Source organism: Heteronotia binoei, chromosome 17 (genome assembly GCF_032191835.1).
Source record: "Heteronotia binoei isolate CCM8104 ecotype False Entrance Well chromosome 17, APGP_CSIRO_Hbin_v1, whole genome shotgun sequence".
NCBI lineage: Eukaryota > Metazoa > Chordata > Lepidosauria > Squamata > Gekkonidae > Heteronotia > Heteronotia binoei.
The window spans coordinates 18,849,837-18,867,843 of record NC_083239.1 but is presented as its reverse complement, the minus strand read 5'-3'; the positions used below and the strand labels follow the sequence as shown (position 1 = coordinate 18,867,843).

Genomic DNA, 18,007 nt, shown 5'->3' with positions numbered 1-18,007 from the left:
GCTGCTGCAGGAGGTGTTGCTAGCCACAAAATGCATACCTTCAGTCACATAATGAAGATCCTTATGCTGAGGTGGCACCTATTGCAAAAGCAATGCTTTTAAAAATCTGCATGCCCAATCAAATCTCCAGTATCCAATCAGAAACCTTGCTTGGCAAAAGCCTCACCAAGGGTTGCCAGGTGCTTTCCTCCTGCCAGCGGGAGGATTTGGAGGGTGATCTGGGGGAGGGGGAGGGGACATCAGGGCAATGTTCTACTTTTTGGCCAAAACGGTATGGTAAAAATGGCTACAAATCATAGAATTTTGCCCATAAAGTAAAGTGTCACCCCTAACATAGTCAATACAATGATGTCACTTCTGGAAGTGATGTCAGCGCATTGCCAACATCACATGGGGATATCTGTTTGGGGGTGGGGCATCCTCCACTTGACCCTGTCCACTTTCTAAAAATACTTTTTGACATCATGTTGGGGATCCCAGGTGTGGGCACTTCTGAAATTTTGAAAACAAGTGATTGGCATTGCCAAAAAGGGCTGCCATGGAGACAGGACATGGTCAGCTACAAAATATTTGCCACCATAGGGGCTGGGGCCAGCCTCAGAATGTTAGGAGTTTCCAAGTCAAGTTTCTCTCATAGGCAGATGTTTCTGAAGAGGTTCTCTGAGTATATAAAATAGGATGCCTTCTGGGTTCCTCTGAAGCACTCCCAGCTTTCGTGAGGTGGAGGGAAGCCAGGACTGGAATAGAGATTATTTGAAGTAAAAGGAAATGGGCACCAAGAAACTTCTCAGAGGGCACCCTGACACCCCCGGGTCCCACATTATGGATCTCTAGGCTAGATTCTTAGCAGCATTTTGAATGTTTACTGTTAATTAATAAACAGGGAATGAAATGGGTAAGGCAGTATTTCAGTCAACTGTTCCATCACTCCTGCCCTGAGGTAAAAAGTTCTTCCTTGTTTATCCTAAATCTCTCCTCTGCCCCCATTGTCATGAACATATTTGCTTATTGCTCTATTAGAAGGCAGCGCAATCTGTTGCTCCCCTTCTTCTCTAGATCAGTCTCCTCTCCCCCTATCGAATCACCCACCCTGGGTCTTTCCACTTTCTTTCACTCTCCTCAACCCCACCTCACCAGCTGAGCAAAAGGACAGGGCATGATCACTGTGTGCTATGTTGCAGTTCATGGCCTGCAGGAGAACTGGTCCCCCTGGAGTCTATGCTCGATGACTTGTGGGCGAGGTTCCCGGATCAGAATGCGGCACTGCGTTGCTCCCTGGCACAGCAGGAAGGCCTGTGAGGGGCCTGAGGTGCAGACTAAGCCCTGCAATATCGCTCTCTGCCCCGGTTAGTATCCAACTGCTTGGGTTTCCCTATTCTTCCTTTCTTTCCTCTTCCCACAGCCCCCCCCTCCTTCAAAAGATAATTGGACCCCCCATCTTTATACAGAGGTTGTGTGGTCATCCCAACGTAGTAAGACAGTCTGGTCAGCATTCATGGGAGATGATTCCAAAGGGCCTAGAGGCATCTGCTAGTGTTTTTTAGGACATGGCTGATTCTGGGGAAGAGAGGGCTAAACATGGGGAAGAAGGAGAGACTTTTAGCAAGGCCCGTTTTATTGCTTTGATGTTGAGGTAGAAAGTCATTTTACTTGTTGTCTTTCACTTCATCAACCATCTTTGTAGGACTCCCAATTGTCAAGCCCTTCTTTGACTTGTACCTCTTAAGGCTGTGGGTAGAGAGAATTGTGTGCTTGAAAGCCCCACCCACACAGCTCTTGTTTGTTTAAATGAGGGAGTACTCAAGCATTTGTTATCCCCACCTACAGTTTGAAGTGGTACACTCAAAGGAAGAAAAAAGCTTCAGCACTTGGTTCTGCTGATTTGTATAAACTGGCCTTGAATCAGAAACAAAGGGTGGACGGAAATCTAGCTTGGGGGGGTGGGGTGGCGAAGAGAAATCGCAAAAGGCCTCTGACTGAGTAGGAGAGATGCTGCCTGAGCCAAAAGACAGATAAGTAGGAAGGCATGAAATGTGCCTTGTTCTGAATTTATCTTTGCAACATTCAGCGTGAGCTTGGGCAGATGAGGATCTCATTTAATGAGGGGAGATCATATTATATGAGCCACATACATGCACATATCTTCCCTTTCCTGAATTTTAAGTTATTTTCCATCCTTGGCACTCTCTCAGCCCACTGTTCTTTACTTCCTTCTTTCTCTCTGAATCTGACCCATCTTCCTACTCCCCCCACCCCTGGTTCCCATGACAACAGTGTCGGGCTCTCTGTCAGACTAGGGCCGGGAGAGCAATGTTTGCGAGGTTGTCAGTTTGCAAGATGGCTGTTTTGTATAACAATGTGTTGCCAAATGAATTCATCCGGATTCTAACCAGAGAGGGGCTGGAGGAGGGAAATAGTACAGAAATGTTTGCCTCCTGAGAACTTGTTCTTTGATGGTGGCTGCTCACTGTGGCAGTATCCCATGCTGCTCAAGTAACATCTGAAATTGGGAAGCTGAACAGGTCAGACATGTCTGCAGCTCATGCTTGCATCAGCAGAAGGGTGCTGATATCTGTCTATGACAAATTTTCATCCAATGAACTCTAGGTGGCCTGTGCGCCCTCTCTCATTTTCCTGTGAGGGAAGTTAGGCCAAGAGGAGGTGACTGGTCCAAAGTTCTTCATGGCTGAGAGGGGATTTGAATCCGGGTCTCCTTGCTCCAGCTCTGTAACTAGTATACCACATTGGCATAAGATATAAACCTGAGGTTACAGCATTTCATGTGCCACTAGATATTATAGCATTTTGCATGCCACTAAATTTTGGGGGATAAAATTTGAATTGAGTTCCTTGATCCAGGCAAGGATTGTGCATTCTCCATCCCACAGTCTCTAAACTCAAATGCAGGGCAGGCCTGCAATGTGAAATTAGGCAGGATGCCACAAAAATGGAAGGCTGAGACTGTGATTAGCCCAAGGTCCTCCAATGAGCTTCCATGGCAGAACAGGGATTTGAACCTGGATCTCCAAGACCTTAGTCCAACATTCTAACTACAACACCACAGCAGCTCTCTTGAGATACACAAAGTATTGACCATGGAAGGGTCATTTATATACATCAAAAGCCTGGCCAATCCGTAGGCTTCACACTGTTAACCAATCACAGGGTCTGACATTGCACATTCCTGTCGGTTTCTGCAGCCAAAGAGAGCTCCATTTTCTGAGCACATGTGGTTCCAGCCCAGGGTTTTTCCTAGGCTCAGCCCTCTAGCCTCGTATTATGAAGCTCCTGCCATTGTCATGTCTGACTTGCCCTGCTTGCAGTGTACGAATCGTATGGGAGGCTCATCTGACAGTGGCTTACCAGAGCTTTGAGCATGGGATGTGATGGTGTGCAGTTGGCCATTGTGTATCTCAGATACAGTAAGAACCTGCCTTGAGTGTCCTACACACTGTCGCAAAACTGAGTGTTGGCAGGAAGCAGCCTACTTGCGGATTCCCAAGAGAGGCTGCATCTCTGGCTGATGTTTATTTCTTCCTGGAATCTGCCATGGCCTTTTTCTGCCTTAATTCATTGTTCTTGTCCTCTGGGTACCACTCTCTTCACAGAGCAAGATTACAGGCCAGGCTTATTCCACACACGGCCCCTTGGGACATGTGCAGCTTGTTAGCCATTTATTGGGGGCTGCCAGGTGCCTGAGTACTCCAAAACAGGCACAACGAATGAGGGGGAATGCAATATTGTGCAATCCAGTTGGAAGCTCAGTCTCCCTTGATGGATTGGTTCCTGGAGCAAAGAGGCCTTTTGAATGACTGACTTGGTACTTTTGTTGAGTTTTCACACTATGTGGGGTCTCAAGAGCAGAGAAGAAGAGATTTTGGAAAGTTAGCTAAAGAGGGTGGCAAGTGTGGAAGTCTGAATTCAGGCAAGACGTCTAAGACCAGAAGGTGGCCTGCATGGCACAAAGAAAGAGTAAGGCGCAGAGGACTGGCAGGGGGCAATATTTACAGGGCCAAGACGCATGCCCAAGGATTAAGTTTCAGAAACTAATGGGACTTCCGAATGTGGACCTCCTAGTGCTCATCTGATGTGACACAGGTGGGAGACCCAGATACTGTGTAATATGTAGCTGTACTTCATATAGTGTTGGCTTGCATTTGTTTTGGACAGAATAATAAAAAATTAGCAGACTCTCCTGTGAAAATACCTGCTAATTTCTTAGAATGGGCTAAGACATGCACCCAAGAATTTTCAGAATCAGTAGGAGTTCTTAACATGGGAGTTTCCGTGGCATATCTGGTGTGATGAGGCAGTGGACTGAGATGCAGTGTAATATGTAGCTCAGCCTATAGTGTGTTGTCTTGTGCTGGTTTTGCAGTGGTTGGAGATGAGCAGAATCTTCAATGAAAACTGTTTTGCCTTGCCTTTGGTCATGAGGCCTACGAACATACTACCTCCCTCCCCTTTGTTCAAGCCAAGCTTTGTGGCTACCATGAAGAATTCCCAGTGGATTTGGAGCATTTGCTTCTACTCAAAATGTCACTGGAGTAGTTTTACTTCATGCATAGGTTGGAACTCCTAGCACAGACACCAAACCTATGATGAAATTAGCCACCCTCACCCTACCTATGTAATGGTGAGAGCTTTGGCCATGAACTAGATCTCCTGGCAGGCCACCTTGATAATGTCAGGTGTGACAGCCCAAGAGTGCAATTCCCTCTTAAAATAGCCTGTTGGCAGAGCTTGTGATTTATCCCTCTGTGACTGCTTGGTTGAAAAGTAGGGGGTCATATTTGACTAAGGAGTCTACACTTTCTGACCCTAGTTATACATCCATTCTTATGTGTCATTGCTCAGCATTCCTCTGGGACCATTCCACATCTTTGGTTGCCACCAGTGAGACACGGGGGAATACACAACAGCATTGCATCCAGACATGAGGAAAATGTACAAGAAGTGACGAAAATGGGATCGAAACATAGGGTTGCTGGCTTTGGCAGCAGTGGCTGTTCACTTGGTCTTTATGTGTTCTCCTTTTCTTCCCCTCTCCCTTCTCTCAGTTCAGTCTGCTTGCAATAGTCATTTCACTAGAATAGCTATCCTGTCTGTCCTCCAGCACAGATATCTCTAGCATGGGACAACAGCCAGGGTTAACTTGTAGTGTGCCCAGGACATGGCAGAACAACCAGGGTTAGCCTGTAGTGCGTCGAAGATGCAGGAGAACAACAAGTGTTAACTTGTAGTTTGTGATGGAAATGTGGGTTGGTGTTTGGAGACCCCAGCATTAGAACAGAAAGCTGGATGAGATGGTAACGAGGATCAGCTAGATGACAAGAGCCTTTTAAACCTTTTGTCTTACACTGATGGGCTTTCTCCTGTGCTTCTCCTGACAGTGGAAGGCCAGTGGCTGGACTGGGGATCCTGGAGCCGCTGCTCCGTGTCGTGTTCCAATGGGACTCAGCAGCGCACCCGCAAATGCAGCGTCTCGGCTCATGGCTGGGCAGAGTGCAAAGGGGCTCATGCCGATGCCAGAGAGTGTTACAATCCTGAATGCCCAGGTGAGGATCACATCAGTCTCCATCACAAGTGGAGAGGGCGTCCATTTGGGCCCCCAGAATACTTGTTTGGCAATATTGTTTGTCACTTTCCCAAGGACTGGACTATTTAGCCAGAACAGCCAGAACTGGAGTGCTGAGTCCTGCTCCTGCCATAAAGATGGTGGGTAGCCATGGATCAAGTATGGAGCTAGCAGGCCTATAAAAACACCCAGCATGGTGATGTGTGGTTTGATTGCTAGCAAGGAATTTGTGGGGGCTCTAAAACCTTAAGATGGCTCTATGGTCAGGAGAACCTTAAGGCAGTTGGGCAGCTGCAGATATTTGTCTTAAATATTAGCAGAAGTCCTGCTTTTCTTCTCTCCCTTCCCTTAAGCTCAAAATTAGGAACTGTTAAAATCTTAACCAAGGCCTTCATGCTTTCATATGTTCATACCTTAGAGCCTTCTTCAGTGCCAGACCATCTGAAGTGAATAAACATTAGAAGGCTGGCTTTCTGCCCTCTCTAGACCTTTAGCCTGCTTCAATACAGGTGCCTGAGTTTCACACACTAAGCTTCCATAGACCAAAGCAGACCCTTGGTCTATAGACGTCAAGATTGTCTCTGATCAGCAGCAGCTCTCCAGAGTCAAAGTCTTTCTCATCTCCAGCTTGCAGGAGATTGAACTTCTGATCTCTTGCATGTCAAGCAAATGCAGTGCCACTGACTCATGGGTCCAGCTTTGTCATCCTCAGTTCTTTGGCTGCCCCCTTCTTTGCCTTGGGTCCCAATTCTCCTGCCAAACAAAAGAGTTCCTAAAAGCCCAGTGGAGCCCCTGAAACAAGCCCCCCCACTGCTAACTCCAGCCTGCAAGCCCCCCCAATCAAAGGATGAGCAGCTGGAGGAGTCCATCAACAGGTGACAGAGCCCTGGAGAAGCAGTATGCCTGCAGCACCAACAAGCTTAGGACAGCTGGTAGCAGCCAGTCAAACAATGAAGTGACCTCACAGCTCAGTCCCCAGATAAGTGGAGGTGGCAGGGGGCCTTGGGCTCAGCCATGGTCCATGATGCCTGGTGAGCCAAAGAGAGACCCATTCTGCAGCCCTGGAAGAAAGGCCCAGTGGGCCTGATAAGCCTGAACCCAGCCACACCAGGTGACCCAAAGCCAAGCAATCTCTGACATGCCTTCCTCAGCAATGCCCAAGCCTCAATTGGGCATCTTTGCCTACAAGGGGCAGGGCTTGAAGGGAGAGCCAATGGAAAGGGGTAAGGGCTGAGGGGCAGAATAAAAGGCGGCCAAAAGGAGAGGATGAATAGGTCAGGTGGCAATCAGGTGAGAGAGAAGGGCTGAAGATTCTCTAGTCAGGCAAGGGAAGTCAAGAAGGGTGATGTCAACGACTGCAGATTAATGGAGTTCATGACTGCAGATTAATGGAAACTCAAGTGCATCTGAGAGGAATACCTGAAGGGGAGGGAACTGATTTAATGGACTATATGGTGAAAATAATTGCTGACTATTTAGAGGAAGATCCTGAAAGGTCCAGAAACATGTTTGACAGTATCTATAGAGTTAATTCATCATATGCAAAAGATAAAGGCTTACCAAGAGATATAGTTATAAAACTAAGGACAAAAGACATGGCAGGGAAAATTCTGAATAAAAATTTTCAAAAGGCTCTGATAGTGGAAGGGAGCAGAGTCAAAATAATGAAAGAGCTGCCAAGACAAGTGATAAACGACAGGAAGAAATACAAGAGGTTAACAGAGAAGCTACGTGCAGAGGGAACGAGATATAGATGGATAATACCCGAAGGTTTGGGCTTTGAGCAACGTGGAAGAAGGATTACAATAAGGAATGAGCAAGAGATGTGTAGTTTTTTTGAAGAGAATAAAGACTTTGCATCATAATGGATTACAAGTTATTATCTTGGAATATAAATGGACTAAATTCACCACAAAAAAGAAAAGCAACATTTCATTGGATTAAAAAACAAAAATGTAATATATTTTTTTTACAGGAAGTTCATATACAACAAAAGGATTACAAATTTTTGTGGAACAAACAATTGGAATTTTTTTCATTGGCGGATCAAAAGAAAAGGGGTGTGGTCTTTTACATTAAAGAACAATTAGAACCAAAATTCATATTTAAAGATAAAGATGGAAGATATATAGCAGTGGAAGTGATGATGGATGCAAAGAAAATGTTGTTACTAGGACTATATGCACCTAATGGAGCAAAAGATTTTTTTTTAAAGACATTAATCGACAGTTGGATGAAGTGTCCTATGACCAGATCTTGATGATGGGTGATTCCAATGGAACAATACAAAACAATATAGATAGGTCTGGCCAAAAGAGCAATAATAAAGAAGGGAGACTGCCAAAATCATTTTTTTAGTTGGTTAAACAAGAAAGTTTGGAGGATATTTGGAGAGAATTTAACCCTGAAGTAAGAGACTATACTTTCTTTTCAGCAAGACATAATACTTTTTCTAGAATTGATATGTTATGGGGCTCTAAAAGTTTGGGCCTCATAACTAGAAAAGTAGAGATTCTACCAAAGGTATGTGCAGATCATAATCCAATATTTTGGGCTACAAAATTGCAAAAGAAAACAAGAAGATGGAGAATAATTGAAGATTTGTTACAAGATAAGGATATTGTGACATTTCTCGAAAAAGAAACTATAGTTTTTTTCCAAATAAATGATACTGATGATATAGAATTCCAGACGGTTTGGGATACTTACAAAGCAGTAATGAGAGGACTATTGATTACATTGAATAATAAAGATAAGAGGGCAAAAGAAAAGCAGATGCTGGACATTCAAAATGAAATAAAGAAAAAAGAAGGGGAACTAAGAAAAAGACCAGGGAAAAAGAAATTAATAAGGGAAATTACTTTATTACAAGCCCAAGTAAGACATTTGTTGAATAAAGAATTAGAATGGAATTTAAAAAGTTTGCAACAAAAATCGTTTGAAGGTGCAAATAAACCTGGGAAGTATTTAGCTTGGCAACTGAAGAAAAAGAAAGAAAATAAAATTATTAATAAAATCATGGCTAGCGGAAAAGAGATAGTAGACCAAGAAGGAATTAAAGGAGTATTTTTTTGAATATTATGCAAATTTATTCAAAGGTGTGAAAATAAAAAAAAATGGAAGAGTATTTACAAAATATTAAAATAGCACCCTTGACTGAGTATATGAAAAAGATTTTGAATGATCCAATAGAAAAAATTGAAATTGAAGCAGCAATAAATGTAATGAAAGTAGGTAAGGCTCCTGGGACGGATGGATATACAACTAAATTTTATAAAACTCTCAAAGATGAGATGGTACCAAAATTGTAAAAATTGATGAACACGATAAGAATAAAAGAGAAAATTCCAAATACTTGGAAAGAAGCTGTAATCTCGTTGATTCCCAAGGAAGATAGTGATGTCACAAATGTAAAGAACTATAGACCAATTTCATTATTAAACAATGACTATAAGATATATACAAGAATCTTGGCAGAACGACTTAAGCAATATCTGATTAATTTTATAAAGGAAGATCAAGCAGGATTTCTCCCTAAAAGGCAAATAAGAGACAATGTAAGAACTGTTGTAAATATTGTAGAATATTATGAGAAACATCCAGAAAAAGAGGCGGCGTTATTTTTTGTAGATGCAGAAAAAGCCTTTGACAATCTGAATTGGGACTTTATGTTTGCAGTAATGGAAAAAATAAATCTGGGAGAGTATTTTATAAGAATGACAAAAGCAATATATATGGATCAACACGCAAAATTGTGGATAAATGCAGACGTTACAAATAAAATGAAGGTGAGCAAAAGTACAAGACAAGGATGTCCGCTTTCACCATTGTTGTTTATAATGGCTCTTGAAATTCTGCTAATGCAAATACAAGATGACAAAGAGATAGAAGGATTGAAAATTAGAAGATTTTCTTACAAATATAAAGCATTTGCAGACGGTATTGTGTTTATAACTGAAAATCCGATACAAGTGGTACCTTTGTTGCTAGCTAAGATAAAAGAATATGGAGAAATGGCAGGACTCTAAATAAATAAAGAGAAATCGAAATTTTTATGTAAAAATATGCAACTAAATAAACAAAGAATTGCAGAGTTTGATGGGATGTGAAGTCACTTCTAAAGTTAAATATTTAGGTCTAGAAATAACAATTAAGAATATTGATTTGTACAAAAACAACTATGAAAAGTTATGGCGTAAAATGGATGAAGATATGATCTAATGGAATAGACTTAATCTGTCTTTGTTGGGTAGGATTGCTGCAATTAAGATGAACGTTTTGCCAAGAATAATGTATTTGTTCCAAACTATTCCAATTGTGAAAGATAGTAAACAATTTAATAAATGGCAAAGGAAGAGCTCAGAATTTGTATGGGCTGGGAAAAAACCAAGGATTAAGATGAAAATTTTAACGGATGCTAAAGAGAGGGGAGGATTTCAGCTTCCAGATTTAAGATTATATCATGATGCAGTTTGTTTGACGTGGATAAAGGATTGGATGATGCTGTTAAATAAACAGCTTTTATTGTTAGAAGCTCATGGAAATAAATTCAGCTGGCATGCTTATATTTACCATGGGAAAAAAAAGATGGATGGTCTTTTTTCTCACCATTATATTAGAAACAATTTGCTAAAAGCATGGATAAAATACAAGAAATATGGTGATGAAAGCCGTTATGGATGGTGCCAGCAGAAGTAATAAAAATAACAGTTGAATCTGATGAAGAGAGAGGGTTGTCATATAATCAACTGCTAAAGATCCAAGGTGATAAAGTTGAATTAAAATCTGCAGAAGAGCTAAATAACAAGTATGACTGGTTTCAAATGCAACAAATAAAAAGTTTGATGGAGAATGATATTAAATCTGTTGGAATTAGATGTGAGCAAACGGAATTGGAAAAGGTTCTGCTTGGAGATAATGAAAAATTAATATCGAAAATATATAAATTACTGTTGAAATGGTCTACAGAAGAAGAAGTAGTAAAATCTCAAATGATTAAATGGGCAATTAATGTAAATAAGGAAACACAGATGGATACATGGGAATATCTTCGGAAGAACTCGATGAGAATATCAACATGTCAGAGCATTAAAGAGAACTGTTTCAAGATGATGTATAGGTGGTATATGACGCCGAAAAAACTGGCAAAGATGAGTAAAAAGATGTCGTATATATGTTGGAAATGTAAGAAACATGAAGGTTCTTTTTATGATATGTGGTGGACTTGTGGAAAAGCGAAAAAGTTTTGGCAGATGATACAACAAGAAATATCTAAAATTTGGGGATATGATTTTAAGAAAGTTGCAGAGACTTTTCTGTTGGGATTACAAATGGAAAAATTTCCAAAAGAAGATAGAACTCTAATTTGGTACTTGCTCTCAGCTGCTAGGACACTGTATGCGCAGTTGTGGAAGCAAGAAAAAATACCAGAGAAATGGGACTGGATCGTGAAAGTTTTATTGTTGAGTGAGATGGACAAACTAACAAGAACTTTAAGAGACTATGATTTGGAAGTGTTTAAAAGGGAGTGGAAGAAATTTAGAAGATATATAGAGAGAGTGGAATGTAAAAAGACATTGGACAATTTTTTAATAATGAGTATGAGAAAAGCGAGAAATTGAACTTTGATTGGTTAAGGGTACCTTTATAAGTGAACTCAAGTATATAACTTCGGTGGGAGTCTAGTAACGGAGGGAGGGGGGATTAGAAAATATCATATGGGTTAGGGATAGTAATGATATAAACAGACATTGTTACCATATGTTATTAATAAAATTGTTTAAATACAAAAGAAGAGTGATGTCAACCCAGCTCCCACCCGCTCTGAGTCCTCTGGCCTCCCTAGGGGACTCACACCCTCAAGGGTGTGAGTGACAGCCACCCGGGGTCTGCCTCAGGGAGGAGGCATGGTGTGACAGGCTGCTAGCCTCAAACACCCTGATCTGGAGAACCAACCCACCAGGTCTTAATTCAGGTAGGATTGCCCCAGCCTGGCCCTGTCAGAAATGACACACTGCAGTGTCATGAGGGTGGGATTGGGAGGCCATCATCTGTGTACCAGAAAAAAGGGGATTGTGGCCATTGTCCAAGATATTTAAAGCTCAGGCCTGACTGAGCCCCCTAGGTTGTAGCTTTGAGGAGAGGAGGGCAGCCCTCTGGCTTGCCAGAGGGCTGCCCTCCTCTCCTCAAAGCTACAACCTAGGGAGCTCAGTCAGGCCTGAGCTTTAAATATCTTGAAGCTGGCTTCTCCAAACCTCAGACCCTTGGATTGCTCCTGCCCAGAGCCTCAGCTGACATCCAGAGCTCAAGTTTAGCAAGGCGTGTCTGAACATCAGCACCCGGCTCTGCTGATTTGTCTGGAGAAACATCTGTTCTCCATAAAGCCGCAGAGCCTAATACGGTGGTTTCAGAGATGCCAGTCATCCAACGGCAGTGACAGATGGCCCTCAGCTGCCACATTTTCCCCCAGCGCCGATTTTCATTTGCCAGTTTGTTATTGACAAGTGACAGCTGAGGCTGGAAACCAGGGGTAGAAACAGGAGCTGAACAGACCCAGAACTAGTTGTCAGGGCACTTTAAATCCCCATGGCACCTTTTTCCCCCTAGGTGCCTAGGGTGAATGCAGTTTCCATGGTTTGCAGATTGTGATTTGGGAAAATTCAGCCATCACATAGTTCATTCTTACAGTACCCTTTGCATTGAGTTTGGTTTGGCCTGTGACCACATGTTCTTTGTTATCAGAGGTACGATTTGAACACAGATCAAGCTCTGGCTGACTGCTGGTTAGTTCTGTTTTGTGGGAGGTCTGTCGAGAACGTGAAAGAAACCCCAATGGAACCCCCACTGCATGGTTTTGGAATCCTTGTAGCTTGAAAACCATGGCCAAGAAATGAGCTGGCTAATTCAAGTCAGTTTGAGACAGTCCATGCTCACTTGCCCTTCTGTTCTCTGTGCATAGCAGCCTCATGTCCCCATTCTGCATGGCCTATGGACTCTGGGCTTTCAAAGTTCCCTTGCCTGTCCATTGCTTTCTTGCTGTGAGAAAGCAGACACTAGGCAAGGTTTGTTTATTTATTTATTTCATTTATATCTCACCTTTCTCTCCCAAAGTGGCTTACGTCATTTTTCTTTCCTCCATTTTAGCCTCACAAAAACCCTATGAGGTGGGTTAGGCTGAGAGTGTACGTGTCCCAAGGTCAAACAAGCTTCCATAGCAAAGTGGGAATCAAACTTGGATTTCCCTGATTCTAGTCCAACACTAGTCCATTACACTACACTGGTTCTCACCACTTCTACTTCCTCTTTGACTCCTTCTTCCATCACTGCCATGTCTGCACCATCCATTTTTGACTTAATTTATCCAATTTCCTTTTGAAGCCTCCCTGACAATGTCTCTCTTTTTCTCCACTGCCCATCTGCCTATCCTGACCTAAGTACTGCAGGGTTTCTTCAGAGGCTTCTCTTGGGCCCATTTGTGCCTCTTCTTCCTCTTTCCTCCAGCTTTCTTCAACATCCACTCCTCCTCTTTTTCATTCTGTTGACTACAGTCTACCCTTCCTTTATATTCCTTGCCACTTAAGACTATCTCTTGGGACCCCTCCCCACATTTCAGCCTGTGCTGAGGGCTTGTGTGAGGTTTTAATGGCAGCTAAAATGCCAACTTTCCCATCCTTCGAGGAAGCCAGACTCCTGGCATTCTGCAGGTAGTTTTCTTCCTGAGTTAGAATGTTAGTGAACATTCGGTGACATTGTCCCAATTAAGTAGCTTGTTATTTAAAAGTTACTGCTACAGTATTAATAAAAAATATTGACAGACGCTGTTGACAGAGCTGTTTCTGCTTTTGTCTCATATTGGGGAACTTCCTGGCCTCCAAAATGAGGCTGTCCCCAACTCTTCCAGACCTTCATCACAATTTTAAAGCCTGTCTTTTCCAAAGGACCTTTGGACTTAGATTTATTTATGTATTTAAAATATTTATATCCCATACTCTTAATATAAAATTCATGAGGCAGCGTATGCTAGCCAATAAAACCAGCAAGTACAGTAAAACAAATCAAAACAATTACAAAACAGTGTTATAAAACTAACAGCAGATAAAAATCGATAAAGCATAATGGCAGCATTCCAATTAAAATCTTATAACCAGCCTAGTGGATCTAAAACAATTAAGATGAAAAGTTGAAAAATATAGAAGCATAAAACATTTTGAAAGAGCGTTACAGGGGATTAAAATATCAAAACAGGATCAACAAAATTAACACCCTCAGAAGAAGGGCAGTTTAACTGAACATCCAAAAGAATAAAAAGGTTTTACTTGGTATCTAAAAGATAGCTACTTTGGATGCTGGGTGAACTTCCTGGGGACTGAGTTCCACAGTCTAGGTGCTACCACAAAAGGCCATAAAAAGACTGACAAAAAGTCCAGCTATAGATCTTAGCTGGTGGGCAGGTCAGTAAGGGACAAAGTGTTTCTTTGAGATTTCCTCAGGCCATCTAGGACTTCCTTGGAAATAGAGCAGTTCTTCTGAGCAGTCTTCAATGGCAGCCCCATGCAGAATGGGTTGTGGTTGTCTAACCTGGATCTTGTCTGGATTCATATGTGATGTTTCCCTTGTACTGGGTTCTTTCAGACTGCAGTTGGGGGTGTTCTAGATTTCTCTTAAGCCATGCTATAATATTTCTACTGCTTTCAAATTAGATTTTTAACGGACTGTCTGAAAGTGCTGCTTTTGAGTTTTTATGGCCTTTCACTACATTTCTGTTTTTATAGTATTGATTAGCTTTAATATTACTGCTGGTGTGGGTAGGGTTGTGTTTGATGTTTAAGTGTTATTTGTACTGTAAGGCACCTTGTGTACTCAAAAAGGGTGGGTTATAAATTGCCTAAAGGAATGAATATAAATCATATTCATATATTAGGCAATTGAACTCCCAGGATTTAGAGGGATAGCTAGCTCAGCCAGAGGCTTTGAGTCACCTGCTACACTGGCTTTCTTTTTCCAACATCCCCCCCCCATCCCCTCAGACTTGTTCTCTCTCTAGCGAAAACATTTTGCTGACCATTAAGCCTCTTGGGTGCTGGTGCTAGGAATAGGGGATGGGGTGGGAAATGTCAGACTCTGATGGCTTCCTGCAGTGCTCTGGAGAAAAGGGAGGGGGCTATTGCTTGCATCTTTGGCCTCTGAGGGTTGTTTTCCATGAGATTCTGCACATAGCTCCAGGGTGGTGTTTAAGTGTCACTGTGCTGGTAGGTAGAAAACCAACTGAGGCCACTAGGCAGAAACCCAACTGAGGTTTAATTAAGCCATATTGATGATCAGGGGTGTATCAACAGGATTTGCGCACTCAGCAGAGTTAAGTGCTAAAGGACTTCAAGCTATAGATGTATATGCCAGGGAGGGTGGCAGGGTTGCAAGTTCAAAGGCTGAAATAAATTCCCTGCACATACAAAGCTGGCTTCTCAGGGAAAAGCCTACATTTCTTCCTGACAGTTTGCTTTTTCTATATTCAGGGAAGACAGGTTTTTATTGGGGTAGGGGGGTGGGAATCTCCATGAAGAAGCATTAAGTCATGCTTACCATATGAAGAAGATATTGGATTTATATCCCGCCCTATACTCTGAATCTCAGAGTCTCAAAGCGGTCACAATCTCTTTTACCTTCCTCCCACACACACACACACAACAAACACCATGTAAGGTAGGTGGGCCTGAGAGAGCTCTTGCAGCAGCTGCCCTTTCAAGGACAACTCCTACTAGAGCTATGGCTGATCCAAGGCCATTCCAGCAGGTGCGATTGGAGGAGTGGGGAATCAAACCTGGTTCTCCCAGATAAGAGTCCACACACTTAACCACTACACCAAACTGGCTCTCTGCCTGAAATAGTTCAGCCTAGGACAAATATTACTGCTTGATGCAACTGGATGTATAAACTGGTTCTCAGCCCAGCATAGCTCAAATGATCAAGGTAAGAGCTGAAGGCAAGGGAGGGGGGGGCGTGTCAGAAAGCTGGTGGACTGTAGAGGCCAGGGTGCCAGGTCCTGAACTGTGAGCCTGAGCCACACTATGATGCAGTGATAAACAAATTATCATACACACCCCACAGAGGAGGCCACCCATCGTGTCCCTGGATGATTCCCTGTTCTGTTCTGGTATTGCTTCCTTATACGTGTCTGCTGCAGGCTGAGAACTCTGGAACATTCAGTTTCACTCTAAAATGGAGATATAGAAGAATTATCTGTTCTCATTAAGATCGCTGACTCATGCAGGGGAATAGTGAGTTGTTCCATTTTTCTCAGAACAGTAGCTCTGAGACACTCTAAACTAAGCCTTTTGAGGGATTGAGACACCTCCACTTTTTAATTTGGAAAAAAAATCCCTATTATCAGAAGTCTGGAAAATATTAGTCTAGGGTTGGCTTTCTATGTGGCAAACCTAGGTCCAAATCTCAGTCTTAGAAATACCAATTAGATTGATCATTGGTCATGGTAGTTGTCTGAATATTGTCTGTCACTGCATTTGATAATACATGAAAATTAAACCCTGTTACTCAAGCCAGATAAGATCTGCAGAATTCAGAAGCCTCGAAGGAGACTCACCTCCTGAGGAATTAAAATGAATTCCATTTGTTAAGGGCACCCTCACGGTCACGGCCTGGTGGGGAAGGGAAGAGGGGACAGTTTGGATGAAATGAGATCTGAATTATTGATAAATGGGTTTAATCATCTGTGGAATATTTGATTAAAGTAATTATCAGCCAAGTCGGTTCAGTTGCACCCCAGTGATAAAGGAAGAATTCTTCCATCTCCATTCCATTCTGTCTGCTCTTTTGGCTAATATAAAATCTAAATTTGGGAATACGTGTGACGGGAAGGGGGAGATTGCCAGTTCAGAAGGGTTGTCTAATTGTTCCTTTCTGCTCTCCTGAACCAAAGTGGACAGCACGTGGGGTCCGTGGAACCACTGGAGTTTGTGCTCCAAGACATGCGATACGGGCTGGCAGAGACGTTTCCGCATGTGCCAAGGGACGGGTGTGCAAGGCTACCCATGCGAGGGCAGTGGGGAGGAAGTCAAGACGTGCAATGAGAAGAAATGCCCAGGTATTCTTATTTATTTATTAACTGCCCTTCCTTGTGGAACAGGGCTCAAGGCGGTGCACATTAATATAAAACTTATACATATAAATAATGAAATCATATTTAAAATCTCTACCATATTACAGCAATAAATAACCTATAACCAATACGATGGTGATGAAACTGCTAAAAATATCCCACCTCCTCTTGGTGGGGGAGGCAGGAAAAACAGGAGAGCCAGCCAGATGGAAGCTGTTGCTGCTCTCAACCATATGCCTGGTGGAACTTCTTTGCCTTGCGTGCCCTGCCTTAAGTCTCACAGGGCACAGATGTTATTTGGCAGAGAGTTTTACTAGGTTGGAACCAGGGCCAAATGCCTTAGACCTGGTTGAGGACAGCTGGATGCTTCTTAGGCCAGGGTGACACGAAAGTTCTTATCAAATGAGCATATTGCTCAATGTGATCTTGTCAAATCTTGGAAGCTAAGCAAGGTTGACTGGCAAGTGCTTGGGTGGGAAACCTCCTTGAAATATCAGTAGTTGGGAGGACATGAGCAGGCTTTATTCAGCACCTCCCTGAATGTCCTCTAGGCCCCCAGTAGGGGTCAGTCACCAAAGGTCACCATAACTTCCAGATGCAGACACAAACACACAGAGATAAAATACAAAAATACCCCTCCCCTCAAAAAAGTGACCATAATGCTCTTTAGGGGATATACTAGAAGAGATGGTCCCAAAGATACATGGGTCCCTGACCATTAAGGACCTTAAGGGGGTGCAGCCCTCCAGCCTCCATTATCCCCCACTGTTCAACCAGCGGGGGGTGGGGGGTGGCCAGAAAATCTCTTCTACCAGCAACAGATGTCCTTGTGCGGCATGCAAAGAAACCTGACCAGCCCATCTGCTTCAGCTGTCTTTGGCAGTTAATCTGCCTGTTGCCTTTCTACACATTGGTGTCATGGCATATTACCTGCCAAGATATTTCTCATTGACTGTCTTTCCAGTTTTCTCCTTCCCTTCCCCAAGCCCAGCCAATTGCTTTTCCATCTGCACTTTGGGGGGATATGAACTGAGAAGGCCTTACCCAGGTTCTCACCCTGGTGAGCTTTCAGATAATAGTGTGAGCTCAGAGGACCAGAAAGGAGGGATGGTGCATCATTCACACCAGCAGGTGACAAGCAGTGTGAAGGCTCTAGATTAGTTTAAATTATAGGGGCCTGACCCTTCTGTCCTGGTCTGGTCAACTGAGCAGCTCCTAGAAGCCCATCCCCCATCACTAGTCCTACTTGGTGTTTCCTGTAAGCACCCCTCTTTAGTACTCTTCCTTCTCCATATTCTCTGTCCATAAACACACAC

The 18,007-nt window shown here is 42.9% G+C and overlaps 1 protein-coding gene across 6 annotated transcripts in view; it reads left to right on the top strand.

Moving 5' to 3' along the window:
• The window catches only part of ADGRB2 (adhesion G protein-coupled receptor B2), a 305,016-nt gene that overhangs the window by 177,075 nt on the left and 109,934 nt on the right, over positions 1-18,007 (top strand). For 4 of the 6 annotated variants that reach the window (XM_060257847.1, XM_060257846.1, XM_060257844.1 and 1 more), the window contains exons 5-7: positions 1,182-1,346; positions 5,394-5,558; positions 16,512-16,676. In XM_060257847.1, the coding sequence (XP_060113830.1) occupies positions 1,182-1,346; positions 5,394-5,558; positions 16,512-16,676 (495 nt within the window). The remainder of the gene's footprint in view (positions 1-1,181; positions 1,347-5,393; positions 5,559-16,511; positions 16,677-18,007) is intronic. The other 2 variants (XM_060257849.1, XM_060257848.1) reach the window with 1 other exon arrangement.